This window comes from Amia ocellicauda, chromosome 16 (genome assembly GCF_036373705.1).
Source record: "Amia ocellicauda isolate fAmiCal2 chromosome 16, fAmiCal2.hap1, whole genome shotgun sequence".
Taxonomy (NCBI): Eukaryota; Metazoa; Chordata; class Actinopteri; order Amiiformes; family Amiidae; genus Amia; species Amia ocellicauda.
In genome coordinates this window covers 25,560,213-25,579,034 of record NC_089865.1, presented here as the reverse complement: position 1 = coordinate 25,579,034, position 18,822 = coordinate 25,560,213, and the positions used below count along the sequence as shown (strand labels likewise).

Here is an 18,822-nt window from a genome sequence, read left to right as displayed (position 1 = left end):
CCCCCTGACCGAACTGACGCGAATAGGTGCTCCAGATACGGTCCAGTGGACGGAGCAGTGTCAGGTGGCTTTCCAGGCGATTAAGGACTGCCTCTGCCAACACCCTGTATTGAAATACCCTGATTTTTCTCTCCCCTTTATTCTACAGACCGATGCCTCGGAAGTTGGAGTGGGCGCAGTCCTGTCCCAGAGTGTCAGAGGTCAGGAACATCCGATCCTCTATCTAAGTAAAAAACTGTCGCCCCAGGAGCATAAGTACAGCACCATTGAGAAGGAGTGTCTCGCCATCAAGTGGGCTGTGGAGACACTCCGCTACTACCTCCTGGGGGACACCTTCACCCTGGAGACGGACCACGCCCCCCTGCAGTGGCTTGCACCGCATGAAGGACTCGAATCACCGCATCACCCGCTGGTACCTCGCCCTGCAGGACTTCAACTTTCGAGTCCGTCACTGCCCTGGCCCCCAGCACCTCAATGCAGACTTCCTCTCCCGGCCCTTTCCCTCCCCTTCCCCTGTCCCTTCCTCTTCTCCTAGTCCGCCTGTCAGGCGGTCCTTTTCTAGGGGGGGCGGTGTGTGACAGCCTACTGTCTGTCACGGCATGGCTGCTGCTGACGTCCGCTGATGAGGTGCTCATGTGCCGCAGCTGTGTTGTCCGCTCCCTCGCTAACAGGCTGCGGACTCACGGCTGCGGGCAATGAGCACTGAGGCGATTATGACGTCAGCGGCAGCTGTGGCCTGTCTATTTAATCCCTCTCCCTCCCCAACGGGGCAGCTAACCGCTGAGAATAAAGAGTGAGACCTACAACCCTAACTGCCCGGAGCCCCTATTTTGTGTGGACGTTTTGTTTTGCTTTGTTTATTTTACCCCTTGTGTTTGTCGTCTGTGAACCCAATAAACCCCGGACACCAACGGAACCCGAGACTCTCTCCCTCTTTGTGTCCGGCTTCTACACATGCTAAACTGCTTTTTTACTGCCTTTAATTGTATACAGCTGCATGTCCTTGTACATAGGCTTATTTCTATGTTTGATGTGGATTTTAACATTGTATGTTTGCTAACTGATTTTTTAACTGACAGATCTTAGAGAGTTCGAGTGAATAGCACCCTGTCAAATAAGCTTTTATCTTTACAGGATCTCCACAGGCTGTGTATTCTCTCCAATTTTATTTGCGTTATATACAAATGACTGTCAGAGCATTCAGGAGTCAAGGCATGTTATTATATTTGCGGACAATTCTGTAATCGTGAGCCTTTTACATGGCGAGGAGAATAGCCATGGCGTAATAGTAGATGGATTTGTAAGTTGGTGTAACCAGTCCTTCCTTCCTCTCAACATTTCTAAAACTAAAGAAATGGTCTTAGATTTCTGTAGGAGGCCTTCATCCCTTGTGTCTACTCTCATTAAAGGCATGCCAGTAGAAGTAGTGCAACAGTACAATTACTTAGGGACCTTCCTTTACAATAAATTACAAATTATACTGATTTTATTTGTAACAAGGGTAACCAAAGATGTTTGAGTGTAGACAAGACTGTCATGAAATTGTTTTATTCTTCCTTTATTGAGTCTATTCTGACCTTTTCAATGATTTGCTGGTTTGGTAACTGAAGCTGGGTCACAAGATTACTGGGGTCTCTTTCCAAAGTCTTACATGTTTGTATCAAGCAAGGGTCACTCAGAAGGCACAGGCTATTTTATCAGACCACCAGCACCCTCTCTATGAAGAGTTTCTCCCATCCGGACACAGGTTTAGCTTTCCTCAGTGTGGAACAAATAGGTTCACAAAATCATTTGTCCCTTCAGCTATTGAGTTTATTAACAAACTCAGCTGAATTACACGTATTGTGTGTCTTTGGTTACATGTATCAATTGATTGTGGATTACAGGACCATTTATCTGATTGTATATATATTAATAATTTATGATGGTCATGCTTGTGATGTTATCTGTTATTTATTGATTGATTTCTGTATTGTCCAGTGATGCTTTAATGTGTTTGAATATGCATGGTGTTTTAATATTTTTAATTGCTAATTGTTAATTGTTTGCAAAACAAATTGCCCTTTCTGGACATTTTGGATTGGATTGGATTGGATTTGGAACCAATGGAGCATCTAACTAGTGTGAAGTAATATATTATTTAGGACCAGGGCTGAGGCCTCTAGTGTAGGCTGACAAATAAGGTGAATCTCCCTGAACTTGGTTTTGGTCCAGGAGATTCAGATAATCTACATGAAAGCGTTCCACTATAGATGTCATGCTCTCAGAGCTCCTCTTGCTACCAATACACCAAATGTAAACTCTCTTGTTTATGGTGTTATAAATACTTCAGTTGGTCAACTAAAACATAGACTGAGTTCCCCTGTAGAAATTGAATACATTTTCATTTCCCTTTCCCTAGCTCAGGTGATTTAGCATTCTGGATAGATTAAAATGTATCTAGAATCCCAGAGCCAAACACAGCCTTGTTCATAGTTCCTTACTCCCCGTCTATTTTATTTAGTTAATGTTTTTTTTTTTTTTTTTTTACCAAACTCGCTGTGCACCATAACCACAACAGTACTTATTCCGACATTGCCATCAGAACTATATCATCTCTGCTAGCATAAAAGAGCTGATGATCTGCGATTTTTCAGCCAGTAGCATGCTGGTCTCTAGCTCTAATCCTGAAGAGCCCAAATCAATTTAACTTGAAAAGGTCACCCTAACAGTTTTTTGAAGATTAATAACACTTTATTTATTGATTCATCCATGCACTCACCTCGTTTAATTAAGGGCACTCTAGTCCTTGGTTGACTGAAGGGTATTCATGTATTTGTTGCAAATTACCTCTTAATTACTGAAATGACCAAAAGCCATGATTGACTGATCAGAATCACATGCTTCCAAGTTGATGACCTATAACACCTCCTGGACCTGGGCTTTCTAGGACCAGGGCTGGAGATCCCTGCTATGGCCTAATGATGGACCGATTAAAGGGGAAATCATAAATATGTATACAGACAAGGTTGTTTTAAAAGAAAGCATATCATTAGTGTCTTCAATTACTACACACCTCCTCAGCTGTGCCCAGACTCTATCTTATCTGAAGAAGGGAAAGAAGAAAAATGTAGGGCCTGAAATGGCAATTTTAACAAATATAAACAAATAAATAAATACATAAAACATGATCAGATGTATCAGTAAAAGAGGGGAATCAAACCTATTTTGTTATTAAACATGTTTTCCTTTATAAAGGCTGCCCACTAGTGGTTCTTTGTATATCTGAACCCACCTTTTTCTTTGAGATTATGTTGTCTTCCAATAGATCTAAAGAGAAAAGATGGGAAAAAAAAAAGATTGTGGTAAGCTTGATCTGTACAATCGTCTGGCCCTTAATGACACTTGGGTCCTCAGCACTGTCTGTTGCAGTCTTATAATGAGGACAGGGGGTCCAATAAAGCGAGAACAATAGTTAGTTTGCATTGGGAAATACAGAGTGATGGCATCTACCACTTTTGCCAAAATTAAGATGTAATCCCACCCTGATGACTTGTTTGCTGAATGCTGTATTCTGATATAATGGTTTGTTTCCTGAAAATGGTATTCTGCATGTGGATCAACATGAAGGACCATTTTTGTTTACAGAGGGTGATATGGAAACGGACTGAGAACAGTGACACATAATTCTCTTTGCACAAATTGGTGGATACAATGGCTGTAAGGTAAGATTTCTTGTACAATGTAAAATGCATTCAAATTAATACATGCTCACATAATCACATACAGATTCCAATTGCCATTCCTCTCTTGTATATCAAATCGTATTGGTAGCTTTCAAAAAAATGTCGTCACATAACCAAAATAGACTATGTGTGGAGCCCTGGTTACTATATGGTTGAATTGACTATGCCACCCTTTAATTATTCCAGGAGCAAAGAGAACTCCGATCAATAAATCGCTTTACAATCCCCACTTAGATCTCTTCCAACTAAATGGAAGAATAAATTGAATAAAAATGTGCATAGTGTGTTTTCTGCCCTATCAACAAGGTAATGATCTTTATTACAAAATACATATAAATAAAATACAATGTTTCCTGGTTACAATATGCTTTAACAATGTTTACTGGTTACAAAATGCGTTGATGACTGCCCAACTATGTACTGTATTACTATTAATGGACTCTCTCCAGTAGCACCCAGACAGGAACACAGTCAAATGATCACCGCCCTTATAAAGAAACCTCGCTCAAAATAAAACAAAATGCAAATCCATTTAAAGTGCTTCACATGAATTCAATAAAGTGTATGAACAATCTGTTACTTTAATAAATGTAATCAAAAATACCACACCAAAAGACACACCAAAAGAAAGGGGCAGTGACACAAAAGACTATACTGTGTATTACATTCACAACGAACACAGTCAAAGACGTTTTACACGCAAGGTCAAATATAACCATGCTCTAGTTCACCAAGCAACACATCATAACTTTAAAAGAATTGCAAAAGGGCAATGATCGAATAAAATCAAAACAAAACACGTCTGGAAACAAAACTAATATGGAGACAAACATAAAATGGAAACCAAACAATGGAAACAAAACAGTGGCCAATGCATTTCCTCTGGCTTGCCGTTCATTATATATAATGACTCCATATTGCCCAAGGTAAGATGGCAACAATTCACACGCACTATGCCCTATCAAAACAAGTGTGTGTGAGAGTAGGTTATACAGACATTACTACATCTACACTGATTATTAAAAAACTTCCACATTCGTAAGGTTCAGAATGAGTCTAAGTAACCATTCTGGAAGTACATCTTAATTTCCGTACTGATGACCATCCATATTCAAAACAGTGCCTTTGAAAATCAACAACAAAGCAGTACTTTGATTTTTTTTGGTTGCCATGTATGCAGTGCTGTCTGTGTTTTCATGGTTGTGTGGGGAAATGTCCTCTGTAGAGATGACATACAACACAATGGATACCTGTTTGGTCCTGCAGGTTGTTTTGCAGCAGCTTCAGAGTAGAAGTTAGACTGTTCAGTTGCTGGGCACTCAGATCGTTCACATCGATGCCGTATTTCCCCAGCATGGCTCCTAATTTCTTCTGCGTGGCGTCTGTAATGCAAGAAGGAGTCACAGGTTGAACAGAGGGTGTTGAATGCCTGAAATTGAAGTTGAATCTGAAACCCAGACACACCAGGAAGAGGTGTTTGAAATAGACTCACAATCTCTTTCAAGAGTACAAGAGTACAAAACCAAGCATTCTTACATTACCATTTGGAAATACTGATGACATTTTTTCAATGACAGCCCCATTTGATTATCTTCTACGTAAAAGAGGTGTGGCTTTAGTGTGGCTTTAGGGGAAGCAATAAAAAATGCAAACAGAATGTTAGGGAATCTTGTAAAAAGTAGAATTTATAACAAGGGAAGTAATGTTAAGACTGTACAATGCACTAGTTATACCTCATCTGGAATACTGTGTACAGTTCTGGGCTCCTCACTTCAAGAAAGATATTGCTGCTCTAGAGGCAGTTCAGAGGAGAGCAACCAGACTTATTCCAGGTCTGAAGGGAAAGTCCTACTGAGAGACTGAGGAAACTGAACCTTTTCACCCTGGAACAGAGGAGACTACGTGGGGACTTGATCCAAGTCTTCAAAATCATGAAAGGCATCGACCAAATCAAAGCAGAGGAGCTTTTCCAGATAAGCAGGGACACATGGACCCAGGGATAAAAATGGAAATTGGGCTTCAAGGCATTCAAGACAGAAAACAGGAGACACTTCTTCATATAGAGAGTTGTCACAATCTGGAACAAACTCCCCAGCGATGTGGTTGAAGCTGAAAATTTGGGAACAGTTAAAAATAGACCGGATAGGATCCTTGGATCACTTTTTAATTAGTTATTAATGGACACCAAATGAGCATGATGGGTCGAATGGCCTGCTCTTGTTTCTACACTTTATGTTCTTCTTATGTTCTAGTGCTAAGAATCCAGTGAAATGTGGATTAATTCACTACACGACAACTGGAAAATTTCAACAGAAAATGTGGATAGGGTTTATTATGGAACAGTCATGTCAGCAGTTACAGAATTAGACCTACACATTGCCAGTGTAACACTAATGATTTCATTTAAGCCTTGAACACAATTCATACAATGTAAAAAACAACACATTTAGTACTACAAAAACACCCGCTGTGGTTCTTTTTTCTATCATGATCATTTCATCATCCTGAAATAAATTCATATGAATTATACAGCCATTAGCTACTGACTGTCAGTGTGAAGAAGTAAGGAGGATTGAAAATCAAATCAACATTTCCAGTGTCAGCTATTTCAAGAGGCCTGAAAAAACAGCTGGACTATAGCCCTCCCAGAAAGGGACCCCTGCTATAAGGTTATTAACAATCTGGTTCATCTTCTCACTTTGCCTTTCCAAAAACCTTAAGTTTGACAGACATTCATTCGGTGTCAACTTGCATCCTAATTCACCATAACCCCAATGGAGACTAATTTGACCAGCCGCTAAAAAAAGAACACAAATGCATTCTGGTTTGTTGTAATAATTACATTTTTATTTTCTCTCCACCTCAACAAAGTTTCGGAAGGTATTATAGAGGACAGACTCCTATACATGTACAAGATAAGCAATAATAGTGGCACACAATAGTCTTCAACAATTCGGTGTCAATTGATAACAATGTCATACGCGAAAGTAATTTATGTAATGCCCCCAAAAAATGCATAAGCCCTACAGCACCATTTGTGCTGTGCAAAGTAGCAAACCAAGGTGTTAAAAAAAATGTGATTGCACAGTTACTGAAGTGAGATTGTAAGTGAGTTGCTATATTCTGTGAATTGGGTCACAGTATCTTCTGTTTATTGGTCCAACTGGAGATCTCGATTACTTTAATAACCTATTAATTTATTTGACCAATTAGACACTTACACCATTATTTTAAGGCCTTTTAATGGTGACGTAGAGCCGTCTTACCATCCTTGGGAGGCAGGGTGCTGGGACCACGTGGAATCTTTTTCTGTTTGTTCTGGGCCTCTCTCTCGGAGGCCTGGTCATAGTCCTGGCTGTAGGCTAGAGGGAAGTCGGGCTCCTCATGATACAAAGAAGACGCAGTCTCCTTTTCCCGGGGGGGCTGTCCAGCAGAGAGATAGAGGGACAGAAGATCCTGGAGCAGCTGCCGATCACGATCACTGGGCCGGGCTCCCCCAGAACGCTGAGGCGTCCTTGGATAACCCGCCCCCAGGGAGCTCGCCAGCCTCTCTTCCTCCTGGTATCCGAACTACAATGCAGGAGAAAAACACAACTCACACAAGCAGTCCTGTAAGTCAGTCAGAGGAGATGAAAACACGTGGGGATTCCTTACACATCAAGTGTATAAGCATGCACACACATAAGCATATAAAAGAGGTTACGGACAGGAAGAGGCCACTTGACTTGTATTTTCATTTGATTGCCAGCAGCTCATGTGATCTTATTGCTCGTACACAAATTTCTTGAAGGATTTTCAGCTTCAATAACATGGCTGAGTACAGCTTATTCCAGACAACCTTTATGCATAGCGCCTCCTATTTTCTGTCTTAAGTGCACTTCCTGTTGATGTCCACTTGTATCCATGGGTAGCTTGTTTCCTTGTCGAACCTGCAGCGGTCCCCTGGGTCTGTGAAAACCTTTCACTATTTTGACACTTGCATCAAGCCCCCATTGTAATCTGCTGAGGTTAGAGAGATTCAGTATTAATTCAAATTAAACCTTCATCTGCTGCAGTCTTCATTGTCTTCTCCCTATCTTCTTAAGGCTCCTCAAGCCTCACATATAACCCTCCCTCACCTCTTTCCTACAGCTTCTCAAATCGTTCCTGTACAGATTGCATTTGTAGTTCCAGCAGTGTTTCTGTATCTCGCCTGTGAACGGTGGTCCTGCTCGGCACTGTTTGCTCTCCTATTTTAATTGTGCTGTGTGTCTAGCTACATGTACATGTGTGAAGCAATTGCACAGGTTTGTTCTGAATGATTTCTAAATTATCACATTTAACTGTTTGATTGTTTAGAATTAAGGGTTTTAATAAGTTGAGGATTTAACCAATGAAGCTGAAATAAATAAAACAGGTTGACCTGTTCCACTACAGACTTCAAAACACATAAATAGATAAATAAACAAATGTTCATAGTGAGTAAAAAAAGTCTGTCTGGCTTTGATAGCCCCAGTTACTGCAGTGAGAAGATGGAAGATTTTTAGTGTTGCTTGTGGAAACGCTAAACTTATTGGCCTATTTAGAAATGAAACCACCATGCCCTTAATGTGAACTTACAGCAGCATCTCATCTTAAGTCTCATTTTTGTGGTGATTTGCAATGCAGTCATTTGATCTTATTTGTGCAAACTACATGTTCCAGATAGTACAGCCCCTGGAGCTCTCTTTCCTCTGAGTGGCTGAAATCGGTAAGGCCAAGCTGGGCCACTGTTTGGAGGGTGGTGGTGGACAAAAGGAGGCTGTCATCTCACAGCTGTTTTCTATCCCAGTGATAGAAAGGTCCTAGCAGGTGTCTCAACCTGCTCTCCCTTTTCACCTAGAACTAAACATTTGCATTTGAAGCCAAGGGAAGGGGAAGATGGTTTTAACTTTTTCAGTGGTAAATACGAATCCACGGTGACACTAAAAGACATGGCAAATGGCCCAGTCCCAAGAAATAAACACACAAAACATCAGGAAGAGTAGTTGCAAGACACTATACAACACAAGAGTATAATGAAGCTTATATGGATTGTTCGGTCTGCTATTTGATTTTTACTTTGCACTTTATTTGGTGTAATCCAGCATTACACTTTGTATCCCTGAAGACACAGGGTTATAAGAGTGTCATAAGACTATAATGTTGTAATTGCAACTGTCAAATTAAGAAATAATACCAATACAAAGTTAGTTTCCTGACCTGGGGATAGGTATACGGGTCAATAAGCGGGGCCTGCATGCGGAGTGAAGCCTGGGGCTGGTCTGAGAGAACCATGTAGTCTAGGTAGCGCTGCATCAGGGCAGGAGTCAGGCGGTCAGGGCCAGAACGGGACCTGGAGCTTGAGTAGGACAGTTTCCCAGAGGACTCCGCCGGTTTAGTGGATCTGAAACAACAAGCACACAAACAAACACAATGGCTTCTCCGTCAAACCATCAACTGTGACTCATAACTAAGACACCCTTCCTTGGAGGAAAGGTCTAATTCATCTTCCAACACAATGATATCTTCAGGGTATTGAGTGTCCCCTTGTGGTCTTCTTACACTATAGAAAAAAATACAGAAATGAGAAAAAAAAATAGACCATACGTGCAGTAAGAAATCGCTGTTGTAATCTGGTAGTTGCCCAAGCAGAATTAGAATCAGTGAAATCTGAATCAGTACAATAAGCAATGCTGTGTACAATCGAAAAATCCTAAATGTTGTACCTGACTTCAAGTGATTACAGATTATTTCTATTGCACATTTAAAGACACCAGCATTCTGAATATGCCTGTTTTCATGTAAATTGTGAATTATAGAGGGATATTAAACTCAAATGTATTAAACATTTTAAAACACCAATAACACTTTGTCCTGGGATTCTCAGCAGGATCTAACAAAGCCGTTTCTGATAACATTGATACAGGATGAAGTTTTACATGAATTCCCTTTGACCACACTAACTCAATAAGCTTTAAGTAACTGGAAAAGACAAAATGTATCCTAGTATCACAAACCTTAACTTCAATGGGCTCAGTGGCTGAGGGTTGGGATGATCAGGATGATTGCTGATTTCTCCTCAGCCTCTATCTATCAGATCCATTTAAAAACACGTTGAACAGAGAGCTAATTTCACTTGAGTTTAATCTAAATAGGTCATAAAGGGACCAATGGCATCTCCATGTCACCTGTTGAGACTCACTATACTGTTCTTCACTTCCTTTTCCTCAGGGTGATGTGGTTGAGGGAGGAAAGTAACTGACAACTAGCCCTGTTGAAAGGCAGCAGTTCAGTCAAGGGATTGCACTTGAATGACAAATCGCAGTCATCATTTTAGTTGACACCAGCTGACATTGTAATTCTAGTCTACAGCTCAAGGACAATAGAAATCCGAAACTTAAGTCAATCGTAGTGCTGATCGTGTAGTCCTACAGGTATTGTGGGTATCCGTTCATCCCCAACAGCTTGCAGCCTGGAAGCAATCCTTAACTGGTTCATTTTAGCTCTCTAATGTTTTGATTACATCATAGAGAGCTCAGATGAAACAGCCCAAGGACCAGGATGGCCCAGCAGTGGTGTATTGGGTGCTGTAAGACACAACTGACTGGAGCTTACTGTTCTAGGTAGGCCTCCTTGGGAAAAGTAGGGGAGTAGGTCCGAGGCACACGGTTCATCTCCTGAGAAATTATGTACTGCGTTATTTCATCCTGCCATGACAAACCTGTAGATGAAAGATTCAAAAACATATACATATATCACATTGATGCTTGCAGAAAACCAAAATGGCTTTGGCTAATGATTAGGCATATTTCTATTTTTATCATTTCACAGACTACAATTAATACAAACATCAATATTACATTAGCAGAGTATGCTATAAATATCCCACAGTACAAGACCAAATAAACAATTAAATCAACTGTGGTATATCTAGGCAACCCTTTGCCTCCATACCACAATCAATTGCTATAGGAAAAATACAGTAAATGTGAGCCATTCCCATAGCCTGGTGTTAGTAAGATTACTGGATGCCTTGTTCCAAACGTTGTTGCACTTCTAAAGTTTGTGAAATAAATTAACAAATTTTGAAATAGAATTTTCAGGTTTGCAACACCACCCCACTTCTTGCCTATTCCAATGCCCATCCCAAAATGAGAGAGGTTTGTACAGGATATTTAAATAAACTCAGAGCATCGTTGTGATTGGTTAAGATGGTTGTGTGTGGTTTTTGAATGGTCAATATGAAATACATTTTATTATTTTTATTGATTACATTTTGAGCACTAAAGCAACACAAAATCATTTTCAAACTAATAAGGAAATAGCAGCAAATATCAATATTGATTATATTATGAACTACTGCTCAGCAGATCTTTGAGATCACTATGACCCCAGTATTTGCATTTCCATATGTATTACCCTGAGAGGAAAAAGGCTAGAATGCTTTATTTCTATGGCAGTGAAATCCACCCAATAGTATAGGATATTCTGTGATTTTTTACAAGCATGATTTGAACATAATCTAGAAGGGAACAGCCCCAGATCATTGCGATTTTAACTGATAAAGTCCACAATGAGCACACGATATTCAGGATTGCTTTGTTCCTCATTTATGCAGGGTGAGAATATTATCAAATCAGCAGCATGCTCCAGTCATAACTTACAAATGCACGATAACAGTATTCTTCACTGTAACAAATTAACTAAATGAAGAAATACATTTAAACACTGCTGTGAGAAGCTGGCATGGATTGCATATTTTACAGAGCCCTCGTTTACATCCCTGATACTAGAGTACCACTGTGCCTTTAGCTTTTTGTTCCAGGTGAGCTATCTGTTTCTTAATTACATGAACTATCTCCAGTTGCTTAACAGCTGACAGATATTTTACAAAGTGCAATGAAGCAATTATCATTTCATGAAGATTCCAGTTTAAGTAGTTTGGAGCTCAGTTGAATCTTGACTTACCCTGCATCATAAGCTGCTTGAGCACCTCCTGCAGACGCTGGAGCACTGGGACCGTCACGTCGTACAGCACCCTCTCCCGCACAGAAGCATCCTGACACTGGCCAAACAGTCCATCTGCAAATAGAGGACCACGCCGTACATGTCAAGGGAGACACACCCAGCGGTCCAAAGGAACAGGCACCTCCCGGGCTCACTCAGAACCTGCTGGGTGTGATTTCATGTGGTAATTCAGATTCTGTTAGTGACGTATACGTATGTAAGAAACACAATTCATTTGTTAGGAATAAGAAGTGCTCTGTCGTGGAGACATATTGAACATGTGAGACCACTCTGGTACCCAAGAGCCAGGTTGCCATTGCAAACAAGATGTCAATTATTATCATATATTTTCATCAAATTATTGAGCAGATGCCTTCATTTAATTACATAAATAATCCAATTATAGGTTAACATACTCCAGATTAACCCCAGATTGAAGACACCCATGAAAACTGAGAGATTGGAGCTGAGACCTGGGCAGCCCACCAGAGGCCTACAGCATTTAGTTATCTGTCTAACTCGACCAATCTCCTTTAATGATTAAATGATTTAGACACTGGCAAACCTGAGGTAATGGTTTCACTGATCATGTTTTTTGTTTTGTTCTCCAACTCCTACAGGTTTTTATCCTATTGTCAGTTTGCACAGGACTTCTGACTAATAAGCCCTTTTTGAGTAAACCACAAAAAACTTCATAGTTATTGCAAAAAAAAAAAAACTCATGCATCAACGCAAGACTTTTGCCTTGACTTACTGTAGCTTGTACATTTTCTTTTTTTCTACTCTCACCACTAATGAGCGAAAAAGAAAAAAAATGTTTGCCTTGAAAAGGCTGCTAAAACATTCATTAACTTGTGATAGGCTTAAATTAAAATTTCCGCAGAGTTTTTTATATATTGTAACGGGTTGGGGGCCTGTCACAAGAAAGGGCTTGTATGCAGGCGGGGTCTGGTCTTGAAACACACAGTAGGGAGGCAGACAGAGGGTACAGAATAGGCTCGCTGTTGTTTTATTTGCTCCCCTCAATGGAAAAACTAACAAAACAAAACCTAGCTCTGTTTGAGCTCTAACTAAACATAAATGGTCCCTAACTACAAACCAAAAACTACCAACAATAATAACAGTAGATTCAGAAGGCAGGTTCGTAGTCACAGTCTGTAATCAAAGTTTGTTACCGGTGGGAGGTTGTCAGACTGGTTGTCCCGGGATTTAAGAGGGAGAATGGTCCAGGTCCAGAAAAAGGGTCGTAAGCCAGTGAATCCGTCAACTGCAAACTTCTCCCTTCTTTCTCCTGCTCTCCTACTCTCCTGCTCTCCTGCTCTTCCACTCTCTTCTCTCTCCGTCGTCTTCTCACCCTCTTGTGCACCTTGCTACCCCAGCCAAGCATGCACACACTGGTTCGCTTCCTTCTTCCTTTTATAGGGGAAGTGGTGGCTTCTGGGGTTTGGAGTCCTGGAGGAGATGTTTTATAGTCTCCTCCACTGAAAGACCCACCCTGACCACAGCCTTGCCTCTCACACTTGCCACATAGCCTCCCCCTCAAGAGTGAAGCCAGTGGCGCACACGATGACGACCATACCACGGCCAAGCCCCCCTCCAAAAGACACAAGGGGCGGGCGGGAGGGCCGAAAAGCCAGATGGGGTCTCCATGTGCTGGGTCATCCTTGCAGTGGATGTACCATTCCCCCATGTCCTGTCCTTCTCCGTATCGCACCCATCTGGTCCTCGGGGTGGACTGCCATGAAGGGGTCTCCATCTCCTTTACTGCAGCCAGGAACTCAGGTCGAGGACAGGAACTCTGGTTGTCCAGGAGACCTGATGGAGGAAGCACACGAGTCTCACCCTTTGGTTGCTGTGACTCCTCTGTCTTCCGGGATCCCGACTGAGTTAACTGCAGCGTCTGCGGCTGCTGTTCCTTTTGCGGCTGCTCTGGCTGCTCTGGCTGCTCCGGCTGCTCCGGCTGCTCTCCAGATTCAGGGCCTGGTATATTCTTCCCCTCTGATTCAGTGCAGGGGACCACAGGTGATGCCTTCTCCTGGGTTATAGGCTCCTCCTGTTCTGGTGTGGCCTCCTTGTAGTGGGATGAGAAAGGCAGCACCTCTTCCTCATCTTTAGGACACTTGGGTTTCTCCCTCCAGTGCTCTGGACACTTGGGCTCCTCCGTCCTGGGCTCTGGACACTCGGGCTCCTCACTCCGGGGGCTCTGGACACTCGGGCTCCTCCCTCCGGGGGCTCTGGACACTCGGGCTCCTCCCTCCGGGGCTCTGGACACTCGGGCTCCTCCCTCTCGTATACGGGAGACTCGGGCTCCTCCCTCCGGGGCTCTGGACACTCGGGCTCCTCCCTCTCGGATACGGGAGACTCGGGCTCCTCCCTCTTGGATACGGGAGACTCGGGTTCCTCCCTCCGGGGCGCTGGACACTCGGGTTCCTCACTCTCTGACACGGGAGACTCGGGTTCCTCCTTCCGGGGCTCTGAACAATCGTGCTCCTCCCTCTTGGACACTGGATACTCGGGTTTCGCCCCCGGTGGCTCCGGCGGCAGGAACACCTTGGCCCTCTGTGGCTCCGGCGGCAGATACGGCCAGAGGCTCTCTTGCTCTAGCCACAGCAGGTCCTCTTCTTCCTCTCTCCCTGGCCGGTTTTCCTTGTGTCCCGGCCACGGTGGAAGAAGCAGTTCCTCATCTTCCTCTCTCCCTGGCAGGTCTTCCTCTTGTCCTCATCTTCTCCTGGTGTCTTTTGCCAAGGCACCAGTTCCTCCCATTGCAGGTCCTCCTGCTCTGTCTCCAGCTCAGGGACAGACAGAGGTTCCTCCTCAGGCTCCAGACTGTACTCTTCCTCCCACTGCAGCTCTGTGAGGGAGGGAAACTCCACCTCATCCTCAGGCTCAGGGAAGGCATTTAACTCCACCCCTCTCTCTGGGGTGGAGAGGAAGAGAAGCTCGACCTCCTCTCAACCTCAACCTCCCAACCTCAACCTCTCCTGCTCTGTCTCCAGCTCAGGGACAGACAGAGGCTTCTCCTCTTCCTCCTCAGGCTCCAGACAGCATTCTACTGGTAAGGCTCGTCCCCCTTCCCAGTGTTCCTCTCCATCAGGCGAAACATGCCCAGGTTGTCCAACCTGGAAACACCACTCTTCTCCTGCAAGGCACACTGGACAGACCTTGCAATCAGTGGTTGGGGAAGACTGCAGTTGAAGAGGCCCTTCCTCTTCTCCTTCAGGCTGGAAGCGGGGCACCGGTGAGAGCTTTGCCTCCTCTGGCTGCATGGCCTTGTCCTTCTGCTGTTGCTGGCTCCGTTTCTCCATGAAATCTAGCAACTCCTGCACAGCTGTCTTCATGTCAGACTGACCTCCTTGGAGAACCTCCAGCTTGTCAGGAATAGACAGGTTCAGAAACTCCAACAGGAAGGTGCAAGGTGCAAGTATTTGAGGCCTTCCGTCTTCAGCCACAGTGGAGAGCTGGGATTAAACATCCAGTCAGCACCGATCTCCACTTTTGTTTTCCACCGCCGCCATTTTGTGTGCCTGCCTTTGTTGTTTGGCTTTGGATTTTCGACCCTTTTTTTTTTTTTTTTTTTTTCCACAAAACAACCTTGCGTGTGTGTCTCTTTTCTTGATCCAGACCACCCAGCCTATGCCTGCATTCTTCACCAATTGTAACGGGTTGGGGGCCTGTCACAAGAAAGGGCTTGTATGTAGGCGGGGTCTGAAGTACGACAGGGATAAGGCAGGTTCGTAGTCACAGTCCGTAATCAAAGTTCATTACCAGTGGGAGGTTGTCAGACAGTTTAAGAAGGAGAATGGTCCAGGTCCAGAAAAAGGGTCGTAAGCCAGTGAATCTGTCAACTGTGAACTTCTCCCTTCTTTCTCCCTTCTTTCTCCAGCTCTCCAGCTCTCCAGCTCTCCAGCTCTCTCGCTCTCTCGCTCTCTCGCTCTCTCGCTCTCTGTCGTCTTCTCACCCTCCTGTGCACCTTGCTACCCCAGCCAAGCATGCACACACTGGTTCGCTTCCTTCTTCCTTTTATAGGGGAAGTGGTGGGTGGGGCTATGGCCATCAGGAGCCCTGCTGGCTTCTAGGGTTTGGAGTCCTGGAGGAGATGTTTTATAGTCTCCTCCACTGAAAGACCCACCCTGACCACAGCCTTGCCTCTCACACTGCGTAGAGCTGTGCGCCATTGTTTCCCAAATCCCTCTAACCTCATCTCTTTGCCTCTCCCCTCCTCCTCCTCCCTCTCCTCTACTCCACTCTCTGGAGGCCTGTGGAACTGCCACTCAGCTTCCAACAAGGCCGACTTCATCTCTGCCTTCGCCTCCCACCAGTCTCTGGATTTCCTCGCTCTCACCGAGACATGGATCTCCCCAGACAACTCTACCACCCCTGCTGCCTTATCCTCTCTCTTTGTCCTGTCCCACTCCCCTCGTCTTACTGGGTGGGGAGGAGGAACAGGGCTCCTGCTCTCCCCTTCTCTCCTCTTCTCTGTCCCCCCCTCTCTCTCCTCTATCTCGACCCACAGCTTTGAATTCCATGCAGTGGAAATCACCTCTCCCTCTCACCTCTTCCTTCTAGTTCTCTACCGTCCACCTGGTCCACTCACCTCCTTCCTGGATGAACTTGACTTTCTTCTCTCCTCTCTCCCCTCGCTGTCCTCACCTACCATCCTCCTGGGAGACTTCAACATCCACCTCTCCAACCCTTCCCACTGTGCCGGATTTCTTCCTCTCCTTCACTCCTTTAACTTCTCTCTCTCCCCATCTCCCCTCACTCACAGGGCTGGCCGCCAGCTAGACCTCATCTTCTCAAGAGGCTGCTCCCCTTCAACACTCTCCGTGACACCCATGGGCATATCGGACCACCACTTCATTTCCTTCTCCCTTTCCCTTCCCTCCCTCCCCTCTCCACCCACTCCCTCTGTCACCTTCCGCCGAAATCTCCGCTCTGTCTCCCCCTCCACCCTTGCCTCCACTGCCCTCACTCTCTTGCCTTCCATTGATTGTTTTTCAAATCTATCTGTCAACTGTGCTACCTCCTCTTTGTTCTCCTCCCTCACCTCCTCCCTTGACTCTCTCTGTCCTCTCATGTCTCGTCCTGCCCGTCCCTCCCCTCCTCAGCCTTGGCTCTCTGCTGTTCTCCGTGCAACCCCAACTAGTCTGCGTGCCGCCGAACTAAAGTGGAAAAGGACCAAACTCCCAGCCGCCCTCGAACTCTACAGCTCCCTACTGTCCACATTCTCGTTCTCTCTCACCTCAGCCAAGAAGTCTTACTTCCAATCTCACTTCCAATCCAATATCAACAACCCTCGCAAACTCTTCTCCACCTTCTCCTCCCTCCTTGCCCCCCCTCCTTCTCCTCCTCCCTCATCTCTCAATGCTGATGATTTCGCCTCCTTCTTCTCCTCCAAGATTGCAGATATCCGCAGGCTCTTCACTACTCCACCCTCATCTCCCATCACACCGAAACCTCCCACCGACCTAGCTTCCTTTTCTTCATTCTCACCTCTCTCAGATGCTGAAGTTTCTGCTCTCCTCCTACGTCACAAACCCACAATATGGGACCTGGACCCACTCCCTTTTCGTCTCTTCCAAGCAACCGCTCCTGATCTTCTCCCCTTCATCTCCTCCCTCCTCAACTCCTCACTCCTCTCTGGCTGTTTCCCCTCTGCATTTAAACAAGCTGCTGTCATCCCACTGCTCAAGAAACCAACCCTTGATGCCACCTCTCCTCAGAACTACCGCCCTGTCTCCCTACTTCCCTTCCTCTCCAAGACTCTCGAGCGGGCGGTCCACCGTCAGCTCTCGGACTTTCTGTCCCAACACTCACTCCTTGATCCTCTGCAATCCGGCTTCCGCACAGCTCACTCCACTGAAACGGCTCTCCTGGGTGTCACTGACTCCCTCAGCCGCGCTCGGGCAGCCTCCCTCTCCTCAGTCCTCATCCTCCTTGACCTCTCTGCAGCATTTGACACCGTCGATCACTCCATCCTACTCTCCTGCCTCGCTGACCTTGGGATCTCTGGGACTGCTCTCACCTGGTTCTCCTCCTACCTCAGCGACCGGTCCTACCAAATGACATGGCAAGGCTCCTCATCCACCCCCCAACCTCTCCTCACAGGTGTTCCCCAAGGCTCCGTCCTGGGCCCGCTCCTGTTCTCTCTCTACACTCGCTCCCTGGGCCCCCTCATCGCTTCCCATGGCTTCTCCTACCACTTCTACGCTGATGATGCCCAGATCTTCCTGTCTTTTCCCTCTTCTGACCCTCTCTGCCATTTCCGCCTGGATGCACTCGCACCACCTCAAGCTCAACCTCTCCAAATCAGATCTCCTCTTTTTCCCCCACTCTTCCTCACCTTCTGCTGACCTCCCCATCTCGATCCCCTTGGAATCCACCACACTCTCTCCTTCTTCTGCTAAAAATGTAGGAGTCACCCTCGATCCTGCGCTCTCCTTCTCCCAGCACATCACCACGCTGACGCACACCTTCAGATTCTTCCTGAGCAACATACGCCAGATCCGTCCCTTCCTCACCGACTACTCAACTCAGCTACTCGTCCAGTCACTGGTCCTCTCCCGCCTGGACTACTGCAACTCCCTCCTGGCCGGCCTGCCTGCATCCACTACCCACCCACTCCAGCTCATCCAGAACTCTGCGGCTCGTCTGGTGTTCTCTCTGCCACGATTCGCACACGCTACTCCACTGCTCCGCTCCCTCCACTGGCTCCCGATAGCGGCACGCATTCAGTTCAAGACTTTGACCCTCACCTACCGCTGTCTTGACCACACTGCACCAAGCTACCTTCAGTCACTTGTCTCTCCATACATCCCCTCCAGACCACTGCGCTCCTCCAGTGCCAGAAGGCTAACTCTGGCTCCTCTCAAACTCTCCTTCCTCCAGAGCCTGCTACTTCTCATCCCTGGCCCCTAAGTAGTGGAACGACCTGCCCACCGAAGTCAAAACAGCAGAGTCCTTGACCTCATTCCGGCGCTTACTCAAGACGCATCTCTTCCAACAGCACTTGTAATATTAGTCCTCTATCCCTGCTAGATAGCACTTCAGCTTATTATGCTCCTCGCATTCTTGATTGTTTTCCTCCTTG

At 45.3% G+C, this 18,822-nt stretch overlaps 1 protein-coding gene across 2 annotated transcripts in view; it reads right to left on the bottom strand.

Annotated features, from left to right (window-relative positions):
• Window positions 1–18,822, bottom strand: part of LOC136711559 (receptor-type tyrosine-protein phosphatase-like N) — a 141,201-nt gene that overhangs the window by 76,716 nt on the left and 45,663 nt on the right. For both annotated transcript variants that reach the window (XM_066687892.1, XM_066687891.1), the window contains 6 exons: window positions 11,694–11,807; window positions 10,341–10,446; window positions 8,946–9,129; window positions 6,992–7,295; window positions 4,976–5,107; window positions 3,275–3,309 (listed from right to left, as the gene is read on the bottom strand). In XM_066687892.1, the coding sequence (XP_066543989.1) occupies window positions 3,275–3,309; window positions 4,976–5,107; window positions 6,992–7,295; window positions 8,946–9,129; window positions 10,341–10,446; window positions 11,694–11,807 (875 nt within the window). The remainder of the gene's footprint in view (window positions 1–3,274; window positions 3,310–4,975; window positions 5,108–6,991; window positions 7,296–8,945; window positions 9,130–10,340; window positions 10,447–11,693; window positions 11,808–18,822) is intronic.